The following is a 20285-nucleotide window of genomic DNA, read 5'->3' as shown; positions in this document are numbered from 1 at the left end:
TCTGACTCCCCAGTCTTAACAAATTTCCAGGTACTAGAGACGCCTAAAGGAATAAAAACTATCCATGGGCCACAGGGAACAGTGCTAAATCTGTAGAATGAATAATTTTAAAGTACATACAGAGACAACTCAATGTTTTATATCAACCATACAAAACATTTTAGATTAATTAAAAATAACTAGATTTTGTACATGTTTACATAGCTATCATATATTAATACACATAGAATTCAATTGTATTTATCTGATTTATGCATTTATTTGCTATATATATTCATTTGTTATATAGTCATTTGATCGTTACATTTTTAAAATCCAAAGTGGATAATAGTGGCTATCAGTGTTACATGTTTTTATAATGTCTATATTGTTTCACAATGAATATATATTTTACAACAGGAAAAGAAGGTTAAAAATGCTACTACATGTACCTGCTCATTTATTCAAAAGAAACAAAGGAAAAAACTAAAGAGAATGATTGTCTATGGAGGATTGGGAGAAAAATGGAAACAGGGCAGCAGAGGATGAAGAGGAAGTGATAATGCTCTGAGTAGATGTTTTTGGGTAGCTCTGACTCTTAGAGCCAGTCGTGTTTCACGGCTCTTCAAATGCCCAAAACATAAGCAAAACCAACCAAGATGTATGCGAAGAGAAACCAAGAGAAAATACAAACGCTAACAAATGGCCCTTTCTGTAATACAAATGAATTACAGGATCACGCTGAGGGGGTTGGGGGGAGACAGAACCTAAGCAACTGGAAAACAGTATCTGGACTGGAGACTGTAAAGCCAAAGACAGAGAACTGTGATCTAGTTAGTAAAATGTTGGTAAATAGCCAAATGGGGGTATGGTTGGTAATTCTAAAACTATTTTATGTTCATACTAGAATTCAACAATTAAGTTAACATACTGTAAATAATGAAGACTGAGTTTCTCACTGTAGGAGAAAAGTTACAAATAAGGAAAGGCTAAAACGAACCCTATGGTGTTGAATTACAATCAGAAGTATCAGCATAGGGATGCCTGGGTGGCTCAGTGGTTGAGCGTTTGCCTTTGGCTCAGAGCGTTATCCTGGGGTCCCAGGATCAAGTCCCAAGTAAGGTCCCCACCAGAGACCTGCTTCTCTGTGCCTACATCTCTGCCTCTCTCTGTGGTTCTCTCATGAATAAATACATAAAATATTTTAAAAAAAGAAGTACCAGCATAAATTCATGGCTTGTAATACATATACAGATTGCTATAGACATACAGATATTTTTATGTAGGGATTAGTAATCATTATATATATATATATATATGTATTTCCTAAATCTGCCCACTGAGACTTACAGCAATGACACTTCAGTAGCAATGAGCACCCTAGCACCCAATTCTTGATTTCTAAGTGCCATTCTCCAATAAAGGAACCAGGGCTCCTTGGAGAAGTGTTTGATCCCAGGGCTGCTAGTGCAGGGAAAATATAAGACAAGTCTGAAATGTCTGTAGTACTAGAAAGCAAGGATACATTCAAAAAAGGATGGAGGCTTTTAGAAAGAACACAAAGCCTAAATAAAAAGGAGCTCCTAATGATCAAAAAACAAACTGAAAAAGACATTATTGGATTTTAACACACAGAACAAAAAATATATATATATGAATCTGCATTGAGGTACATAAATAATAAATAAATGACAGAGAAAAGACAGTTCTTCCTTAGAGAAGAATCCATTTAATGAAGGAAAAAGGGAAAGAAAAAAAGCATCAAGCAAACTCCTGAGTAAGTGCTGCAGACAAGATCCACTGAGAAAAGCTAAAATGAGAAGGCAAAAACTTGAAGGCAAGGGGAGGATCTTCAGTCTGAAAATATCTCCACCCAAGATACTTACCAACTCCAAAGAGAAAGACAGTAACTTTATAGGCAAATTCTGGCACCTGAACCAAGGTTAACCTCAGCAGTGATCAGACATCAGCATCTCAAATCCTGTGATAGGGTACACTGAGAAGGACACACCACTTCTGTGGTATTCTCTCTCAAATCGCACCAGCTCATTCTACCCTACCCATGAGAAGATATCACACAAATCCAAACTGAGACGTGTCCTATCAAATAACTGCCCAGTACTCTTCAAAAACGTCAAGGTCATGAAAGATGAGGAGGACAGAATGAGGAAACTCTCCCAGCCTAGAGAAGACTAGGGAGAAGTAACAGCAACCTGCAACAAGAGGTCTAGTATCTTAAAACTATGAAAGGACATCAGGGAGAACACTGAAGAGATGCATATGATCCGTAGTCCAGCCGCTGCACTATAGCGATAGTGATGCCCTGCTTTTGATTACTGTGCTAGGGGAAGTGGTGGGAGAGGTTTACGGGAATTCTGTGCTATTTTTGCAGCTTTTCTGTTAGTCTAAAATTAGCTAGAAATAATAGTTTAAAAAAATGACTGTAAGGAACAACATGTTTTAGATGATGTAGGTTTTTTGCTATAAAAACTGTAAAGTTTCTCTCTCTCTTGTATTGAATACATACACAAAACACTACCAACTATGCCAATCAACACAAATGCAAAAACAGAGCTACAAGAAATAATAGCTAAGATTCACGGACATTATTAGGTGCTAGGAACTATGCTGAGCACCTTGCATGCATAAGCCCATCCCATCTAATCTTCACAACAAATCCTATAAGGAAGGTAACAGCATCATCAACAATTTAGAGATAAGCAAAGAGATCACATAACTTGTCCAAGGACACAGATAAAAATCTAAGAGCTGGGATTTAAGCTTGGCAAACCACAGCCCTGCCACATAACCAGGACACATAATTCTACCATCCAAAATAAAACACACATACTTGCAGTCACTCTCTTAGTAACAGTGGTAAGCGAAAGAAAAAGAACTCCCATAAAATAAACAAGCTGCCCATAAAGCCAGTCTCCTTGATACACCTGTGATTCAGACTCCTGCATGCTGATGACTGCTGACATATGGAAATTTAAAGATGCTGCAAAAGCAAGAATAGTGTTGCTATCAAAAGGCAGTGGATGTCATGCTGGATTCCATCTTTCCTCTTTTTAAGGGTCACCAAATCTGATCTTCTCATTAAGGAGTGGGATAAGGAAGCACTCCATCAAAAACAGCACTAATAAAAATTATAGCAAAGAGCTTATTTTCATAGTCCATTGTTTTGACAGAGCTCTAGGAAAAAATATCATCTAGGTTCCACAAATAGTTTGTGAAATTTCAAAACTGGTGTTTGGTGCTTCAGCATGCAGTACTTTTCCAAGGAAAGATATTATATAAATCCAGCAAGTCAGTGTGTTGAGAAAAACCTGCTCCACATTCTTGCCGTGACCTTCAGCTCCTCAGCCTGTCCAATTTTCCTAGGCCATAACTCAAATTAGCGTCACAAGAAGTTATGCTGGTCTCAGAGAAGAGGAACTGCGTGGTGAGGAAAGGAGGATGAGGCTGGTATTCGGACCAATAATATAATCATCTATCACAATGACCTAGTCCATTTCACCAGCAAAGCTCAGGAGATTCACTCTTCACCATTTACTCTCCTGTGCTTTTTGAATTTTGTACCATATGAATGTATTCAAAAAACACAGGGCTTACTCTGGAAAACTGTGTGGAGGTTCCTCAAAGAGTTAAAAATAGACCTGCCCTACGACCCAGCAATTGCACTGTTGGGGATTTACCCCAAAGATACAGATGCAGTGAAACGCCGGGACACCTGCACCCCAATGTTTATAGCAGCAATGGCCACGATAGCCAAACTGTGGAAGGAGCCTCGGTGTCCAACGAAAGATGAATGGATAAAGAAGATGTGGTTTATGTATACAATGGAATATTACTCAGCTGTTAGAAATGACAAATACCCACCATTTGCTTCAACGTGGATGGAACTGGAGGGTATTATGCTGAGTGAAGTAAGTCAGTCGGAGAAGGACAAACATTATATGTTCTCATTCATTTGGGGAATATAAATAATAGTGAAAGGGAATATAAGGGAAGGGAGAAGAAATGTGTGGGAAATATCAGAAAGGGAGACAGAACGTAAAGACTGCTAACTCTGGGAAACGAACTAGGGGTGGTAGAAGGGGAGGAGGGCGGGGGGTGGGAGTGAATGGGTGACGGGCACTGGGGGTTATTCTGTATGTTAGTAAATTGAACACCAATAAAAAATAAATTAAAAAAAAAAACCCACAGGGCTTATAAAAAAAAAAAAAAGTTCCTTAAAAGTCATTAAATTCAAACGTATATGCCCTTTGATCCAGCAACTCCATAACTACTGTACTGATTCTGCAAGTATACCCATATATGTGCAAAATTATATGCAAATTGACTCACTGCATCAGCGTGATAATACAAAACTGGGAACAACCTAAATGCCTATCAACTAAGAATTAACAAAATAAATTATGTGCAATCTATGTAACTGAAAAATGATACACTGAGTAGGAGAAAAAACAAGGTACATTAAAGCATGTATAGATGCTACCTATTTGTGTTTTAAAAAAAGATACACACACACTTTTTTGTAAGTACAGTGAGAAAAATCTCTGAGAAACTAGTACCATCAATTATATCCGCATAAGGGAAATGAGCATCAGAAGATACAGCAGAAGAGAGATCTTTCTCTTTTGATGTTCTTTCACATCTCTTGGGATTTTAAACCATGTGAACTGGGATGCCTGGGTGATTCAGCGGTTGAGCGTCTGCCTGTGGCTGAGGGCATGATCCTAGGGTCCAGGAACAAGTGCCGTATCAGGCTCCTTGTAGGGAGCCTGCTTCTCCCTCTGCCTATGTCTCTGCCTCTCCTTCTGTGTCTCTCATGAACAAATAAAATCTTTCTGAAAAAATAAACCATGTGAACCTATTAAATATTCCTCCAAAATTGAAAAAAAAAAAAAAATCACCTTTGTTTGCTGCCACATTGCCCAGGCTGGATCCTCAGGCCCTGTTCTTTCACCTCCAGGCCATTCTTTGCCTAGACTTGCCCCTGAGCTGGCCCTCTCTGTTCCCTGGCAGCTAAGCCTTGCTGGGGGAAATGACCAGATCATTATGCTATACTGTACTGCGGATCCAAATATCTGCCATCCACCCCTGTGGGAGGATTCCACATACTACCACCCCAAGGCTATCAGGCCTGGCAGTGAAACCAGCATTGTCCAATGAAACATGAGCAAAAGTGCCACTTCTAGTCTCAAGCTCTAAAACTTGAACCATCTCTTAATCCTGCCATCTACCCCAAGACTCCCAAGTTCCAGATAAGAGCTGGGTCATCATCCTCAGTGACCATATGGAGCAGTCATCTTGGGTCATCACCCCAAGAAGATCACATGGTAGGAGAAAGAAATAAACCCTTGTGTTCTTATGCCACCAAGATTTTCAGGTTCTTTGTTAACATAACATAGTTATGTTGAGCTGACTGAATAACCATACAGACTTACTCCTAAACAAACTAAGACCATCTCTCCTCACATGGCCCATCTTTCACTTTCTATGTTCCCTCCTCCACATCACTGCTCTCTAACATCTTCGACTGTCAAACAGATAGTATCAGTACCTGCCTCGCAGGGTCACTGAGGATTAAATAGATTAATACGTGTTAAGTGCCAACTTTATGTAGCACTTACTTATTACCCGTTTGATGATGATCGTGGTAATGATTATTACTGCCCTCTGATAATCTCTCAGTAATTCAACATGGCCCTTGTCCTGTGTGTCTCTGCAAGAAGCTAAGTAATTGGCTAGGGTTTTGATACCACCTGCACAAATGTTCTCCCTCCAGGCCACTCTGTGCTCTGTTGTCCTTTCTCTACTGCTGTCCATTCCCACTGCATACCCCTCCCTAGCTGCACATTACATAACCCAGGGACCTTTTAAGAAATAACTGTGTCTTGGCTACAACCTAAATCCATTATTGGGTTGGGCAGAAGAAGCCATATTATCTCTTTCTACAAGTTCAAAAATAGAACTAATCTATGGTGTTAGAAGCCAGAATAAGGGATACCCTTGTGTGTCGCATAGGAAGCAGAAAGAGAGGGCAAGAGACCAGAAGGAGACACAAGAGGACTTCTGGGGCTATGGTAATGTTCTGTTCCATTTCTTGATCTGGGCGCTGGTAACATGTATTCGCTTGTTGAAAGTTTATCACACTGTACAATTATGATAGAAATAATCTGTGATATACATTTCATACTTCAGCAAAAATCTACATTAAAAAGGAAAGAAAAATCTGCAATGACTCTCATCCCTGACCACTTATACAGCATTCTTCACTCTCCAAGTTAAGCCTCGTAAGACAAACTTTGACTTCACCTTGTCTTTCCATTCTTGCTGAGTCCCAGACCCTTCTCATACCCCAGTATCTCTGACCACAATACTGCCTGGATGAGAGTATCTTCCCAGCCAGCTCCCACTGATTGTTCAAAGTCTACTTCAAGTGTCATTTTTTTTACAAGGCCCTTCCCCCCAATCCTTCTGTTCACATTTGTCCACACAAGCAGAGGTTTGCTTGATAATAGGGGCTCCTTCCACAGCACCATGTGATTCTTTGGTATTCCATTTTTATTTACAGCTAGAGCAGCAGTCATTCATTTCACCCTCCTCTTCAACTGTGACTACTTGAGGACAAAAACCAGGCATTATACCTCTTTGAAGGAATCCCCACAGTTCCTTTCAGAGCTTGGCTATTCAATCATTATTTTGGAATTATAATAAATCAAAAATGAATGTTACTTTGAAGCTAATCAATCACAAGAACCAAAAGTTGAATAAAAAATATCTAGTGGGATTGAATATTTTCTCTACGACAAAAGATCTTTAAAAAGCAAATTATAGTAAAGAGAGTTCTCAAGTTACAAAATCCTTCCAGCCAAATATAAGTACAAAGACACATTTAAGTATATACTCACTTGTGGGATCTGCGTGCTTTTCCCACATCCCGTCTCTCCAACAATCACCACTGTCTGATAGTTTTCTACCAAGTACAATATATGATTCCTAAGCTGAAAAATAGAACCATACATTGTAAAGAGCCATGCATTTTCTCAAAAGACCTAAACAAAGATATTTAAGCATTATGAGATGAGCTGTTTTCCAAAGTAAATTTTAAAAAGAACTATCAAAATATATTTCTAACTTGCAGTGCTGGTGTCCAGATAAGCTGAAACAAGTGCAATTGAGAGCAATAATTTACCAAAATATACAATGCACATACCCTTTAATTCAACACTTTCACCTATATGAAGTTATACTACAAACATACTAATGATACATATGAACAAAGAGGTATATATACAAGCATACTCACTGAAGTGTTCTTTATAATAATTCAGTCTAAATGTCAATCAACAGGGTGATAAATCAGTTATGAAACACTCCATTAATGGAATATACACAGGTATAAAAATAAAAAATGTCCATAGGAAACAAACAGAGTTGCTAGAGAGAAGAGGGTGTGGGGGGATGTGCTGTGTGATGGACGTTAAGAAGGGCATGTGATATAATGAGCAACGCATATTATATAAGACTGATGAATCACTGAACTCTACCTCTGAAACTAATAATATACTATATGTTAATTAATTGAATTTAAAAAAAGAACGAATGTCTATTTGATATGGAATGGTCAACAAGATATGTTAAGGGAGGAATGTACGATGCTAAACAGTAAATAATACACTATTTGAGTTTTCAAAAAAAGGACACATATATGCTATGTATAAGCTATCTTGCAGAAAATAAAACAAAACAAAAAACTGGTCATTGTACCACTTCCAGGAGCAGAAGAGGGTGGCCAAGGAGCAAGAGTGTGAAGAAGACCTTTACATTTTGTACAAATTATGCATTGTATCTAATTATAAAGTCGTTCATTTATTAACTGGGAAAAATAAAAAAGCCAAAAGAATATGCTGTTGCCTCTACCTCTAAATCTAATTTCAGGGGCACCTGGGCGGCTCAGTCAGTTAAGTGTCTACCTTCAGCTCAGGCCATGATCCTGGAGTCCTGGGATGGAGCCCCACATCCAACTCCCTGTTCAGTGGGAAGTCTGCTTCTCCCACTCCTTCTGTCCCTCCCCCAACTTGTGTTCTCTCTCTCTCTCTCTCTCTCTCAAATAAATAAAATCTTTAAATAAATAAATCCAAGTTCATAATAAAGCACCTATAGGTTACATCTATATTTCAACTGAGCCTTCTTTTTTTACCCTTTTAGTGTGAGCAGAAAAATTCAAGAGATCATTCCAACATTCTATCTGCTTAGCTTTAGAGTGTATTTTTGTCCCTACATTTGCTAAGAGATGTACCGGACGGTCTGGAAAGTCATAAAAGTATTCCATAAATGCCTGGTCTGGGATGAAGTAAACCCTGCCAAGGCCCCTTACTCTGTCTACTGCTCAGCCTGTCTGACTGGGTACTGACAATGTGCTGAGGACTGGGAGAGTGAACATGCTGCCTAATTGGCTCATAAAGGTGTTGGATGCTTTGGGTTTTTGAATTTGGCATTATTTGGGGTCTAAATATATAGTTCTCACATCTTAGTGTGAAACCCTCTTAGAATATTTGCTAAAAATGAAGATTCCTAGCCCTACCCACAGGGTTTCTGATTCAATAGGATTAGGGTGGAGCCCAGGAACCTGCATTTCTCAAGCCCCCACAGCAAATCCTGCTGCAGATGGTCTGCTGACCAGTCTAAACCCTTTTTTGTAGGCTGCCTGGACTTGGTGCTTTCTTTCATTCTGGGTAGGGAAAGGTGAAAGGTTTGAGATCTTTGCAGGTATTCTGTGAATGATAGATCCAACCAGTGGGTGGATGGATAGACAGATAGATGGTAGATGGTCAAGGAAAACCTGAAAGACAATCTGATTACAGACAGAAAGAGACAAGGCATTCCAGGAAAGGGAAATGACATCAGCAAAAGAAAGATGGAAACAAGCAAACAGTACAAACTCTATGCCAGGGGCATCATCAAAAGCCCACAAAAAGCTCTAGGTGCGGTTTGGAAATGAGTTAGAGTAGCCCGGGCTTCTCTATGGAAAGCCGTGCAAGCAGAGTCAAGGTCTGGATGGATGGGCTGTCAGTGCTGTGAGAAAACCGGGCGGTGGCATACAAGACTGAGCAGAAGACTGAAGGCAGTAATTCACACCTCACATATTAGATACAAAGGGCTGCACACAGAGAAGGTGAGACATTCAAGAGGGACATGACAACATTTCCAGTTTGGAGACTATGAACAGCAGGGAAATGGAGGAGGGTTGGTGGCGCAGAGGGGACTAACCTTCAGGGAGGCGGCGTGTAAGAGTGTGAGGACCACCTTGCACAGCAGTGTCCAGGCCCCAGCAAGAACGCCAGCCTACCAGAGGCAGTCGAGGAGAAGGCCGCCATGTGACGGCAGCAAGGAACAGGGATTGACATTATATATATCACCCCTTTAGTTTCAATTTGTTTTTAAAGCTACTTTTAGTTTTAATGGAGGAAGGATTGATGAATGGGTCACTTTCACCCTTTTTGTCTTCTAGATTTATCTTTCATATCTCATGAGAGCCTAACTATGCTTAAATTCCATTTTACTTTTTACCAAGAACCCATACCATTTTAATTTCCATCAATATGTTAAATCTCGATTACTTTTTCATGTGTTTCATTTATTGTATCTCATAAGTTCAGTTGGAGGATGAAGAAAAGTCAAAGGACCAAAATTAAATACTTAGTAAACAATAATTATCTGTGTACTTAAACATTTACGATATGCCAGGTACCTTGCTAAATGCTCTACGTGGATTATCTCATCTGGGCCTCCTAATGATCCTCTGAGGTACGTGTTATTAGTCCCATATTAGAGATAACACAGAAGCTCAGATGGTGAAGCAAGGTCACATAGCACAAAAACAACGGAGCTTGGGTATGGACTCTAAAGTCTAACTCCAGAATCTTGATACTTCACCACAGTTCAAACTGTGTCCCTCACCAGTGAGGCAACAATGGTCAACCTATAATCTTATCTCCTGAGGGCCAAACTGGTTTACATTCACACATACTGGACAAGGCTAATTGCCTGAGGGAAAAACCCAGACTCAGTGAATGACTGAAATGTCTGGAGCCTCATAAAACTCTAATCAAGGTGACTTGGCTAAATTAAGAAGGATTCTGTTTCAAATCCATTTGGAGAAAGCACATATTAATAGAAGAGAAATTAACATGGTGTAGACAAAGGGACTCCCTTAGCGTAAGAACTTGGCAGCTTTTCCCCAGCACTGGCCAGAAGAGAGAGAGCCATAGGTACTGGTGGCCATACCTACTGAGGTCATTCCAGGGGCATCACGTGAGGCTGGGAAGGTGCATTACCTTTCATTGGGGGCTATATGAAAAAAACATTCTTCAGCTCTATCTAAATGGCCTTTGGCCTACAGCTCACTTCCTGATTCCAATGTGGCTTCCCATGTGGTCTTGGCAACAGGGAGAAAGCAAGTCCATGGACCATGTACGTCTGCACTGGAGAACTACGGCTATAAATGAACATATTCTAGTTTATGCTTTGGTCTCTTGTGAGATGAACATACGTCCATTCCATAAGACCAATAAAATCAAGTGCTGGGTGTGCATGCAATATAGAAGCATCCAAATGCCATCACTATGCCAGTGGGAGTTAACTTCTTCCACAGAAACCTCCTTGGTTACCCAATTCGTCTTGTTTAAAGAAATTGCCTTTAAAAAGCAAGCTAATGTTGGTAATCTGTTGAAGCTGGAGGCATAGACGTTCGTTGTACTATTTCCTCTACTTTTCTCTATGTTTAAATTTGTCCATAATTGAAAGCAAAGAGGAGGTAAAAGAATGACATTCAATCCCTTCCAGTTTTTCTTTTTTTTTTTTTTTTTTTTTTTTTTAATTTTTTTTTCATTTATTTATGATAGTCACACAGAGAGAGAGAGAGAGGCAGAGACACAGGCAGAGGGAGAAGCAGGCTCCATGCACCAGGAGCCCGACGTGGGATTCGATCCCGGGTCTCCAGGATCACGCCCTGAGCCAAAGGCAGGCGCTAAACCGCTGCGCCACCCAGGGATCCCCCTTCCAGTTTTTCAATACATAACATCCAACAAAAAAAAATGTTACGGACTTTCGAGATTTACTTATATGGTTAAGTAACACACACATATTTTGAAGTTAATCCCCTCGGAAGGGCAGCTCTGAGCTCACCGTGTTCTACAGAAGTGATAAGAGTAAAGAAGACACTATTCACTTCAGTACCAAGTTTAAGGCCGCCGCACCGGGCTTCAGGCCGACCAACCGCGCATGTTCACTCTGTACCTTGAACACAGGCAGCTTCTGCCTCTGCTGCTCTATAGAAAGGGCAGCGTAGGGATTGTAAACAACAGTTGTCGCAGAGTTTTCAGCTAGACTCTGTCTCTCTTCAGAGATGCTGACACCTGGTCCCTCTGTCCCTGTAACAGAAATGCTTTTTTCAGATTCTCTGATGCAACCAATGGACAGAAAAATGTGCAAACATTACAAATTCAAAGGCGAAGACATAACACAAGCAATGCATTTTACCTCAAACTACTAAGAGATACTCAACTTCAGGAAAGCCTCTAGGAAAGGACCTGGGGAGAATACAAAAATCTTCCCTAAAAGCTTCACCGCAAGAACAGAGAGGAGAGTCCCACTGGGCTCCAAGTTGGCCGCACATAACGGTGTATTACAGAGGACCAAGTTTTCAGGTCTGGCCCCCACATATTACTACTCATTACTACTAATACAAGTGACAGAAAGCCACTGGGAATTGGCTGAGGTGGAGGACAAGTGCTACTACCGCAGGACAGCAAGGCCCCGGCCCCCAGATGCTGCCTTGGCTTGCTCCTTCTCATCTCAGTGCCTCTCCGCCTCTAAGTTTGGCTTCTCAGTAGGAGCTGGAATCAAGGCCGCTCAGGCTCACAACCTCCCACCATCCCTTCACATCCGCAAGGACTAGAGCGCAAGAGATACCTCAGAGCGACACCCTTGGGCCGCTTACTTGCTTCTTTTACTTCTCCTCCTAAGAACACAGTTTAGTGCAGGGAGAAAGTAAAAGACTGAGGGAGGGAGGCAGGGTGTGTGTGGTCTGGAGGCCGGGAAAGAAGGCTTCTCTTCTTCCATCTTAGGTCCAATGTCCAGCCTGATCCAACCAACCATGGCCAGTGGAGCGGGATGCAGTAGACAGCGGCCCCCATTTGGAATCACAGAACCAGAGTCGCTGGTGTGTGAAGTACTATTCCAAGAAACCACTGTGCTGAGCAGATGAAACAAGAGCTTTCCACAACAGCTGCTTGGTAACAACAATGACAAATTGGTGCTCAGGATGGTGAAGAATAGGGAAGCCACATCCCATTATATAAAAGTCTTTAAGGTACCATGGATTTTAGCCTGAGAAGGAAAATGCCTTCAGAGGAACGTGGGTTCAATTTTTATGATCAGCTTCTGTAACTTTCATGCCAACTGGTTTGGGTAGCCCCTTGGACAGAACTAAGAGTAGTAAGTGATATAGGACTTGGAATTCAATGGATACAAGCTTTTCAAAAGCTAGAGCTATTCAGCACTGGGGTGTAATGCCTTTGTGAATCATAAAAACCCTCCCTGGAAGTTCAAACACTGGCTGCAGAGCCTTCTGTTGGGGGCACTACAGGGATGATTACCCCCAAACTATCATCTCCCAGGCCTTCTGCACTCAGAGTCTGATGCCGTGTGAAAGTACAGGGGCTTTATGACAAGCAACTTTAGCCCGATGATTTATTTTTACATTTTTGGAGGTCCCTAATCCCTTCAGCAAATCTAATAAAGGCTCTGGACTCCCTCTCCTGAAAAATACACCAAAATGTAACATATTGGTCCATGGACCATGGTCATAGACCCATAGGTCTATGGTCCATAGACCCCCTAGGGCAAAGTTTAGTCATTGCCACAGATCTCTGATTCTTTGTCCATTTATTTCTAGGAACACAGTTATGTTCCAGAGGTCCAAGATTGCCAAAAATCGGGTAAGTGGGGCACTGCTGTATTGTTTTTGCCAAAATGCTGACCTTCCTTTCAACAAGATAAAAGATAGAACAGGACCTGGAACAAAGCCTGTGCTCAAAGAGGCAAGTCTCCTTTTCTTTCTTCCCTTATTACCGCCAATTCTTAATAACTACTTGTAACCCTTCCCCAAGAAAAATACTGCAAAGAATAGCTCATCCTCATCAGCTCTGTTTTTGTCACAAATTCCCTCCTTTCCAAAATGTTTTAGACCTTTACAGTCTGTTTGGACTATGTTAGCATTACTCCTGCAAGGTCTCTTCCTTCCTCCCACACCAGGGTTTAATACATCCAGGTGTCTTCTTCACTACCCCACCCCTCCCTGTCTGTAACCTACAGCCAAGTCCACCTCAGTATATTTTGTTATAAGATGTTTTACAAGAGCTACTGTCAGTCAATAAAGAGCATGTCTCCTCCTTATAAGACTTCATTCAGCCAAACCAGTACTGCTTCCCTCTACTACATCCCACCATCCATTCTGATTGCCCAGTGTTCCCTTTCCCTCAGGAGTAGTCTCTATACTTAAGGGAGTAACAAGTTTGCAATCTTGCAAACCGTAATGCCTTCATTTCTCCATCTACAAAACAAGGCTGACAGCTGTACTCCCCAACCACCCCCACCCAGCATTCCTTCTACTTTCATTTTTTTCAGCTCGGTTTTTCAGTTTAACTGCTGCCCTATTAGTGGATTATGAAGTGAATGTAGTGGGATCATGATCACCATTTTTTAAAATAATGAAATAGAAATAGAATAATGTTATCGCCTGCTTTGCCCCAAAATATACCCTATCACTTAACAACATCTCGCTATTCAATTATTTTGGTTTTTTGGACATTCCCGAGACACACATCCCACTTTGCCTTGCTCATGCTACACCCTTTGCCCAGAATCCCATACTCCTACCTCTCCATGGAACAGGGCCTTATTTGTGCTTCAATGTTCACTCAAAAACATCACTACCATTATGAAGTATTGCCAATCCATACATTCAATCTTTCCCTCTCTTCTGTTGGCTTCTATGGAATTCTAATAGTTAACATGTATCCAGTACTAAGAGCTTTACATGTATTCTCATTTAATCCTCAAAACAATCCTTTGGGGAGGTGTTGTTATGCCAATTTACAGATGAGGTCACTGAGACTCTGAGTACTCAAGTGACTTTCTCAAGTCACCAGGTTAGTAAATGGCAGTCAAGGACAGCTTTACAGTCTGACTCATAAACCTATCTTCCTTACCACCACTTCTTTCTGCCTTGTTTTAATAGCTCAAGGACATCTAAATTCACATTAAAACTGAGAAAGAGAATAAATATTGAGAGCGGAGCCCCAGCCTGATCATCTCTATTTGCCTCTCGATCACAAGGTTAGGTGTTCAGTTAAGTACACCCTCAACAAATGAACTAAATAATTAAATAGAACTCTTCAAGTAACCACATGCTCTTTAACCAAAATAGTACCCTGTCCTAATTTGCAACAATTCATTCAGGCCTTTATTATACTTAACACTTTGACCTGTTATTAAAGGCTCGAATAAATAAAATAGAGAGTATCTCATCACCTAATGGGATCTTAGTTCCGGCTGTAAATAAAATTCAGCATGGATACCTGGCTGACAATCTGGAATACTGAGTAGAACGGTCATGAAGTGGAAAACTACAGATTTTTAAAAAGAATGAACGCATCCCTTGCTTTGGCTTATCTCCCACATCACTTATATGTATGGTTAGCATTCAGGGCATCACTCTAAAATACTCTTTAAAAGTTTTCCTTGGGGCAGCCTGGATGGCTCAGCGGTTTAGCATCTGCCTCCCGCCCTCGTCGTGGTCCTGGGGTCCCGGGATCGAGTCCTGCATCGGGCTCCCTGCATGGAGCCTGCTTCTCCCTCTGCCTGGGTCTCTGCCTCTCTCTCTCTCTCTGTATCTGATGAAATAATAAATATATAAATAAAATATTTTTAAAAATAAATAAATAAAAGGTTTCCTTGTATTACCTTCTCTGTCTCATTTCATTTTTTGCTGCAATGTACTTTGCACATCCAGGTCTGCAGAAGTGCAAGTGGTGGAAGAAGGTAAGCTGGTTAACTGGTAAGAAACGTAAGGGTTTTCACAGGGGAGGGGAGGAAGTAAGGCATCTAACAGGACCTGGTAAGTACACATTCAATAAAATCCTGATTAATGGGGAAATTAAATCAGGCAAAGCGTTTTGACTAACGTTCGTGTTTGCCAGACGGAGGGAAAGTGGGCGGCAGCCCATACGAAGGAGGGTGGTCATTTTCCGGCGGACACCCAGGATGGGCAAGAATCACCCTAAAACAACGTAAGATACTTTCCCGTTTCATGAGCGCTTTCTCTGGGTCCGACAAGGCGCCGTGTTCGCTTCCCAGGCCCACACGACACTTCTTAGTCTACCCATTTCACAGGTGAGGAGACTAAGGCTCACGAGAACCAGGCGGCTTGCCCGAAGGAACCCCGCTCCCTCGGAGGGCAGAGCCGCAGAGTCGAACCCAGGCAGCGCCGACTGCGCGGCTCGAGCGGCGGGAACCGGACCCGCGCGGGCGCCCGGCGCTTTCCCAGCGTCCGGCAGGGCCGGCAGCCCGAGGGAGGAAAACGAGGCCGGGGGAGCCGACGCCGCGGGCCACGGGTTCCCGCGCAGGCGGGGTGCGCACGCCGCAGTCCGCCGCGACCACCGAGGGCGCCCGAGCCGCGGAGCCCGCCCACCAGTCCGGGCGGCGGGGGCAGCCCGCTGAGGTCAGGCCCGCAGGCAGGTCCGCAGGCCCCAGGGCGCCGGCGGCGGGGCCAGGACCAGAGTCAGGCCGCCGCATCTGCCCAGCGTGGGCCAGGGGGCCTTACCGGGTCGCCAGAACCTCACCGGTCCCACGGGCGCAGCCATGCTGGGGTGAAAGGTCACGAGGAGACTCCACCCCTCCGCGGCGCGGGAGCACCCGGAGGGGCAGGGGGCGTGGCCCGCGAGGCGGCGTCCCCCGAGCCACGTGACCTACGCCGGCTCTCCCGGAGCGCTGCGGCCCCGCCCCTGGCCCACGTGACCGCCCGCCATGTTGGGGGGGATAGTGTGACGTCAGGGTTCCCGGCGGTCTTCCCCGGGGCGCCCCTGCACCTCGGAGGGGCGAGCCTCGGGGGCGCGGGGGTCCTGCGCCTGCCCGCGGCGTCCCGGATTAACCGCTAAATACCGATTGCGTTACAGGCTGTCCCAGCTTTACTGTCGCCTTTTTGCATATCTCCCTATTTGCAAATGAAGGTGAATAGGAACCACCTCGTGGGTTTGCTGGTCCAGCAAATGATTATCGGGGGCCCAGGGTTCGCCCGGTGCTGCAGGTTCAGCCCCTTCCCGCAGCTCCTGTCCGAGGCGAGGGTGAAGAATGAGGGAATGCATGCGTGCTCCATGACCCGCAGTGTTTATTATTAGCAGCGAATAAAGCAGCGGGAAGGGGGATGGAAGTCTCCCGGAGCCTTAAGGGGAATGCTGAAAATCAGCTGGGAAGAAACGGGGGGGAGTAGGAGGCCTGGAAATGGGCGCACCAGTTAGGCTAGGGCGTTAACCCGGTGTTTCCTCCAGTCCGCGCCCAGGATCCCAGTGCTTGCTAAAAATAGATTCTTTTTTTTAAATTATTTATTTATTTTTTATTGGAGTTCGATTTGCCAACATAGAGCATAACCCCCAGGGCTCATCCCGCCAAGTGCCCCCCTCAGTGCCCGTCCCCCAGTCACCCCCACCCCCCGCCCACCTCCCCTTCCACCACCCCTTGTTCGTTTCCCAGAGTTAGGAGTCTCTCGTGTTCTGTCTCCCTCACCGATATTTTCACTCATTTTATCTCCTTTCCCTTTATTCCCTTTCACTAATTTTTTATATTCCCCAAATGAATGAGACCATATGATGTTTGTCCTTCTCCGATTGACTTACTTCACTCAGCGTAATACCCTCCAGGTCCATCCACGTTGAAGCAAATGGTGGGCATTTGTCGTTTCTAATAGCTGAGTAATATTCCATTGTATACATAGACCACAGCTTCTTTATCCATTCATCTTTCGATGGGCACCGAGGCTCCTTCCACAGTTTGGCTGCTGTGGACATCGCTGCTAGAAACATCGCGGTGCAGGTGTCCCCGCGGTCCATCGTGTCATGCTTAGCACCCTGGACTCTAAAAATAGATTCTAGAGGCACCTGGGTGGCCCAGTGGTTGAGCGTCTGCCTTGGACTCAGGTCGTGATCCTGGGGTCTTGGGATCCAGTCCCACATCGGGTTCCCCCAGGGAGCCTGCTTCTGTCTCTGCCTCTCTCTCTCTCTCTCTCTCTCTCTCTGCGTCTCTCATAAATAAATAAATAAATAAAACCCTTAAAAAAAAAAAAAGTACAGATTTTACACCCTGATCCAATCCCGAGTCAGAATCTCCAGGCGCATGCAAGACCTGCATTTTGTAGGAAGCTCCACAGGTGGTTCTTCCAATCAACAAGCTAGAGAAAGATTCCACTAATCCAAAGAAGGGAGGAAATATTGTATGGGTAGACAACTCATTTGGAAAGAAGGGAGACACTTCAGAATTTATGCATTTTTTACAGCTGTGAAGAAAACTCCGCATTCTTTAGGAGTAATGGCACAGTTATGGAAAGATCAAGGGCTTTGGGGATAAGCAGACATGATTTGGAATCCTAACTGCCATTTCCTGGAGCCTACCTGTCATCTAATCTTAGTTGTAAAATGTCTTCAAAGGTTCTGTTAAATGAGATCACATGTAAAATACCTAACAGGGTATGACATAAGCATTCAGTCAACGTTGGCTCTGGTTAACTCAAATACAGCAAATCCACGGGATGGGGGCGGGGGGGGATCAGAATTTACATGCATACATTCATTTTCCAAATATCCCCTTTATTTCCATAATAAATAATAAATAATAATAATAGGGCTCAATACATAACCTCTCTGACAGGAAATCTTCATTCATCCTTAAAATACCCTTACATGGGCAGCTCTAAGAATACTCTAAATTCACTGGCTTCCCCCTCTGTAGACTCAGGGCCTGTGTGCTCACCTTTGTGGTAACTTTTAGTTGAACTATAGTTACATCTGCCTCCACTATTAGCGTGGGGGAGCTTAAGGACAAAGATCATGTCACATTCATACTCAGAGCCCAATAACAAATTTGGTACCTGTTGAGTAATGTATATGTGAACACCATGGTTTATATATTATTTTTAATTCTTCATGACACTGATCCTCCCTGGCTATATTTTTTTTTCACTAACAGCTTAAGTATAAAAAATGAGGTTTATTCATGAATACAAGGGAAAATGAAATGAATGCCACTTTTTATTATTTCTATATCTTATAAATTACTCTGACTTATGTGAAGAAGTCTTCCTACTTTTAAAGAGACAGCAGATTGGCCATGCCCAAATTACTGGATCATAATCTTAAAAGCTGGAGGAGACTTTAGTCAATGTCTAGCCTAAATTCTTTTTTATAGAAAAAAAAAAACAACCCTTTGGCTCATTAAAAGGGAGTTTAAAAGGACTTGGTCAGACTCAATGAGCTAAGTTTCATATCAGAACTGAAACTAGAATTCAGGCTTTCTAATCTCCAAGCCAGTGGTTTTTCACCCACATGGGCCATTTAAAACCATCAGAGCTTAGCTGTCCTAGATGAGAATTAGTTCATTGGACTCAGAAAATTCTCAGGGCTTGGCTGGTCCTTAAAGGGTTGTTTTGCTCTCACAGACTTTTATAGAGAAAACACCTAGTAACCTAGATGCTGATAGGGTGGTTGTATTGTCACAAACTAGGAGTGGTCTTAATAGACTCTTATCCTTCTTAACTATTTTCAGAAAGACTGACCTAAAATAACTACTCTAAAATTAAAACTTGTTTCTTGAGATGGCATCCAGAATTTACTCACTTCATTGCAAACAAGTCCTTGAAAGTCTGATCATTTTGTTACATGGGGGTATATTTTACAACTTCAGAATGATAATTGGTTTTTCATGAAAGATAATATTCCCCAAAATCATGTTGCATGGATACATTAAAGAAGTTTCTCTGTGTCTATGGTAGTTAATTGTTCCTTTCTGCTTTGAAACATTTCCAGTCTGACCATGTTGGCCATGTTTTAGGAGGCACAGGATTTAGGGGTTTTCATCCTTATATCCATTAAGGCTTTTATATAACAAGTGATAGAAAACCCAATCTGTTCTCTCTTGTGCAAAAATGGCTCGTACAATTTAAAAAGTCCAAGAGTAGTTCACAGCTGAGACACAGCTGCATCGGGAGAGATAGGACATAATCAAGACTCATTTCTGAACATTAACATTCTGCCTTCTACTGACATGAGTGTCACATGGCTACGTCAGCTGACATCCCTAGCATCAAGCCTCTTTCTGAAAAATCCCTAGCCAAAGTATCTGACTGACCGTATATCCATCCCTGAACCAATCACCAGGGCTGTGGGATAGGACATACTGACTGGCTTAAACCTAGGTCACACATTCCACCCCAAGTCAGGTGTGGTCAGCTTCACCGGAACCACACAGACCCAGAGTTACAAACAGAAGGTTCCTCAGAGGGAAATCTCAGAGTGAAATTAGCAAAGATGCAATGAAGGAAGCAAAAATAACAGATGTCCATTACACCACCGCTCAATTCTGCGCTAGGACTCTTGACTTCCTAAGAAGAATCCTAACTGCCCTTGGATCTCCTCCATGAAGCCAGATCAGAGAGAGCTCTACCCGAGCCTGAAAAGAAATAGTCCTTTGCAGAATTACAAGACACTGGGATTTCCCCCCTGGGTCTAGGTGTAGCCCTCTGCAACTTGTAACATCTGCAAACCTGTCTGGTTTGTTGGCTTACACACAAACGAGCAAGTTCACACATGTATTAGCATAAGCAAAAGTGTAACTTAGCCGCAAGGACTGAGTATAGAGGTATGGAGGTCCACCAGGAAAGAGACTTGGCTACCAGGGAGTCTCTGTATGTTGGTCGGAGAGACAATGCCTATCTATACAGTTGGGATGAGTTGGGGAGGGTTCAGACCTGCCAGGTGCTTTCAAGGTAGAATGATAGTATGCTTAACTGTTCAAACTGGACATATCTCTGACCGAAAGGGGGATCTCACAGGCATAAACTGAAACTCTGCCTGGCAAACTAGGGTATCTTTCCAGGCATGAGGCACCAGTGAAACTAGTGTAATAATGCTTATGTGAATATATTTGACATAAGGTACATGGTCCATGATCACAGAGTATTCCTA

The 20285-nt window shown here is 42.8% G+C and overlaps 1 protein-coding gene across 5 annotated transcripts in view; it reads right to left on the bottom strand.

The window, feature by feature from the left end:
• Positions 1-16029, bottom strand: part of DHX35 (DEAH-box helicase 35) — a 64942-nt gene extending 48913 nt beyond the window's left edge. For all 5 annotated transcript variants that reach the window (XR_004808962.2, XM_025470066.3, XM_049100790.1 and 2 more), the window contains exons 1-3: positions 15878-16029; positions 11290-11423; positions 6900-6992 (exon numbers count right to left, since the gene is read on the bottom strand). Coding sequence is in view for 4 of the 5 variants with exons in the window: in XM_025470066.3 (XP_025325851.1) it covers positions 6900-6992; positions 11290-11423; positions 15878-15917 (267 nt within the window). In the remaining variant the exon portion in view is untranslated. The remainder of the gene's footprint in view (positions 1-6899; positions 6993-11289; positions 11424-15877) is intronic.
• Positions 16030-20285: the final 4256 nt, after the last annotated feature.

This window comes from Canis lupus, chromosome 24 (assembly GCF_003254725.2).
Source record: "Canis lupus dingo isolate Sandy chromosome 24, ASM325472v2, whole genome shotgun sequence".
Taxonomy (NCBI): Eukaryota; Metazoa; Chordata; class Mammalia; order Carnivora; family Canidae; genus Canis; species Canis lupus.
Note: the sequence above shows the minus strand (reverse complement) of the source record. Positions and strands in the feature narration are given on the sequence as shown.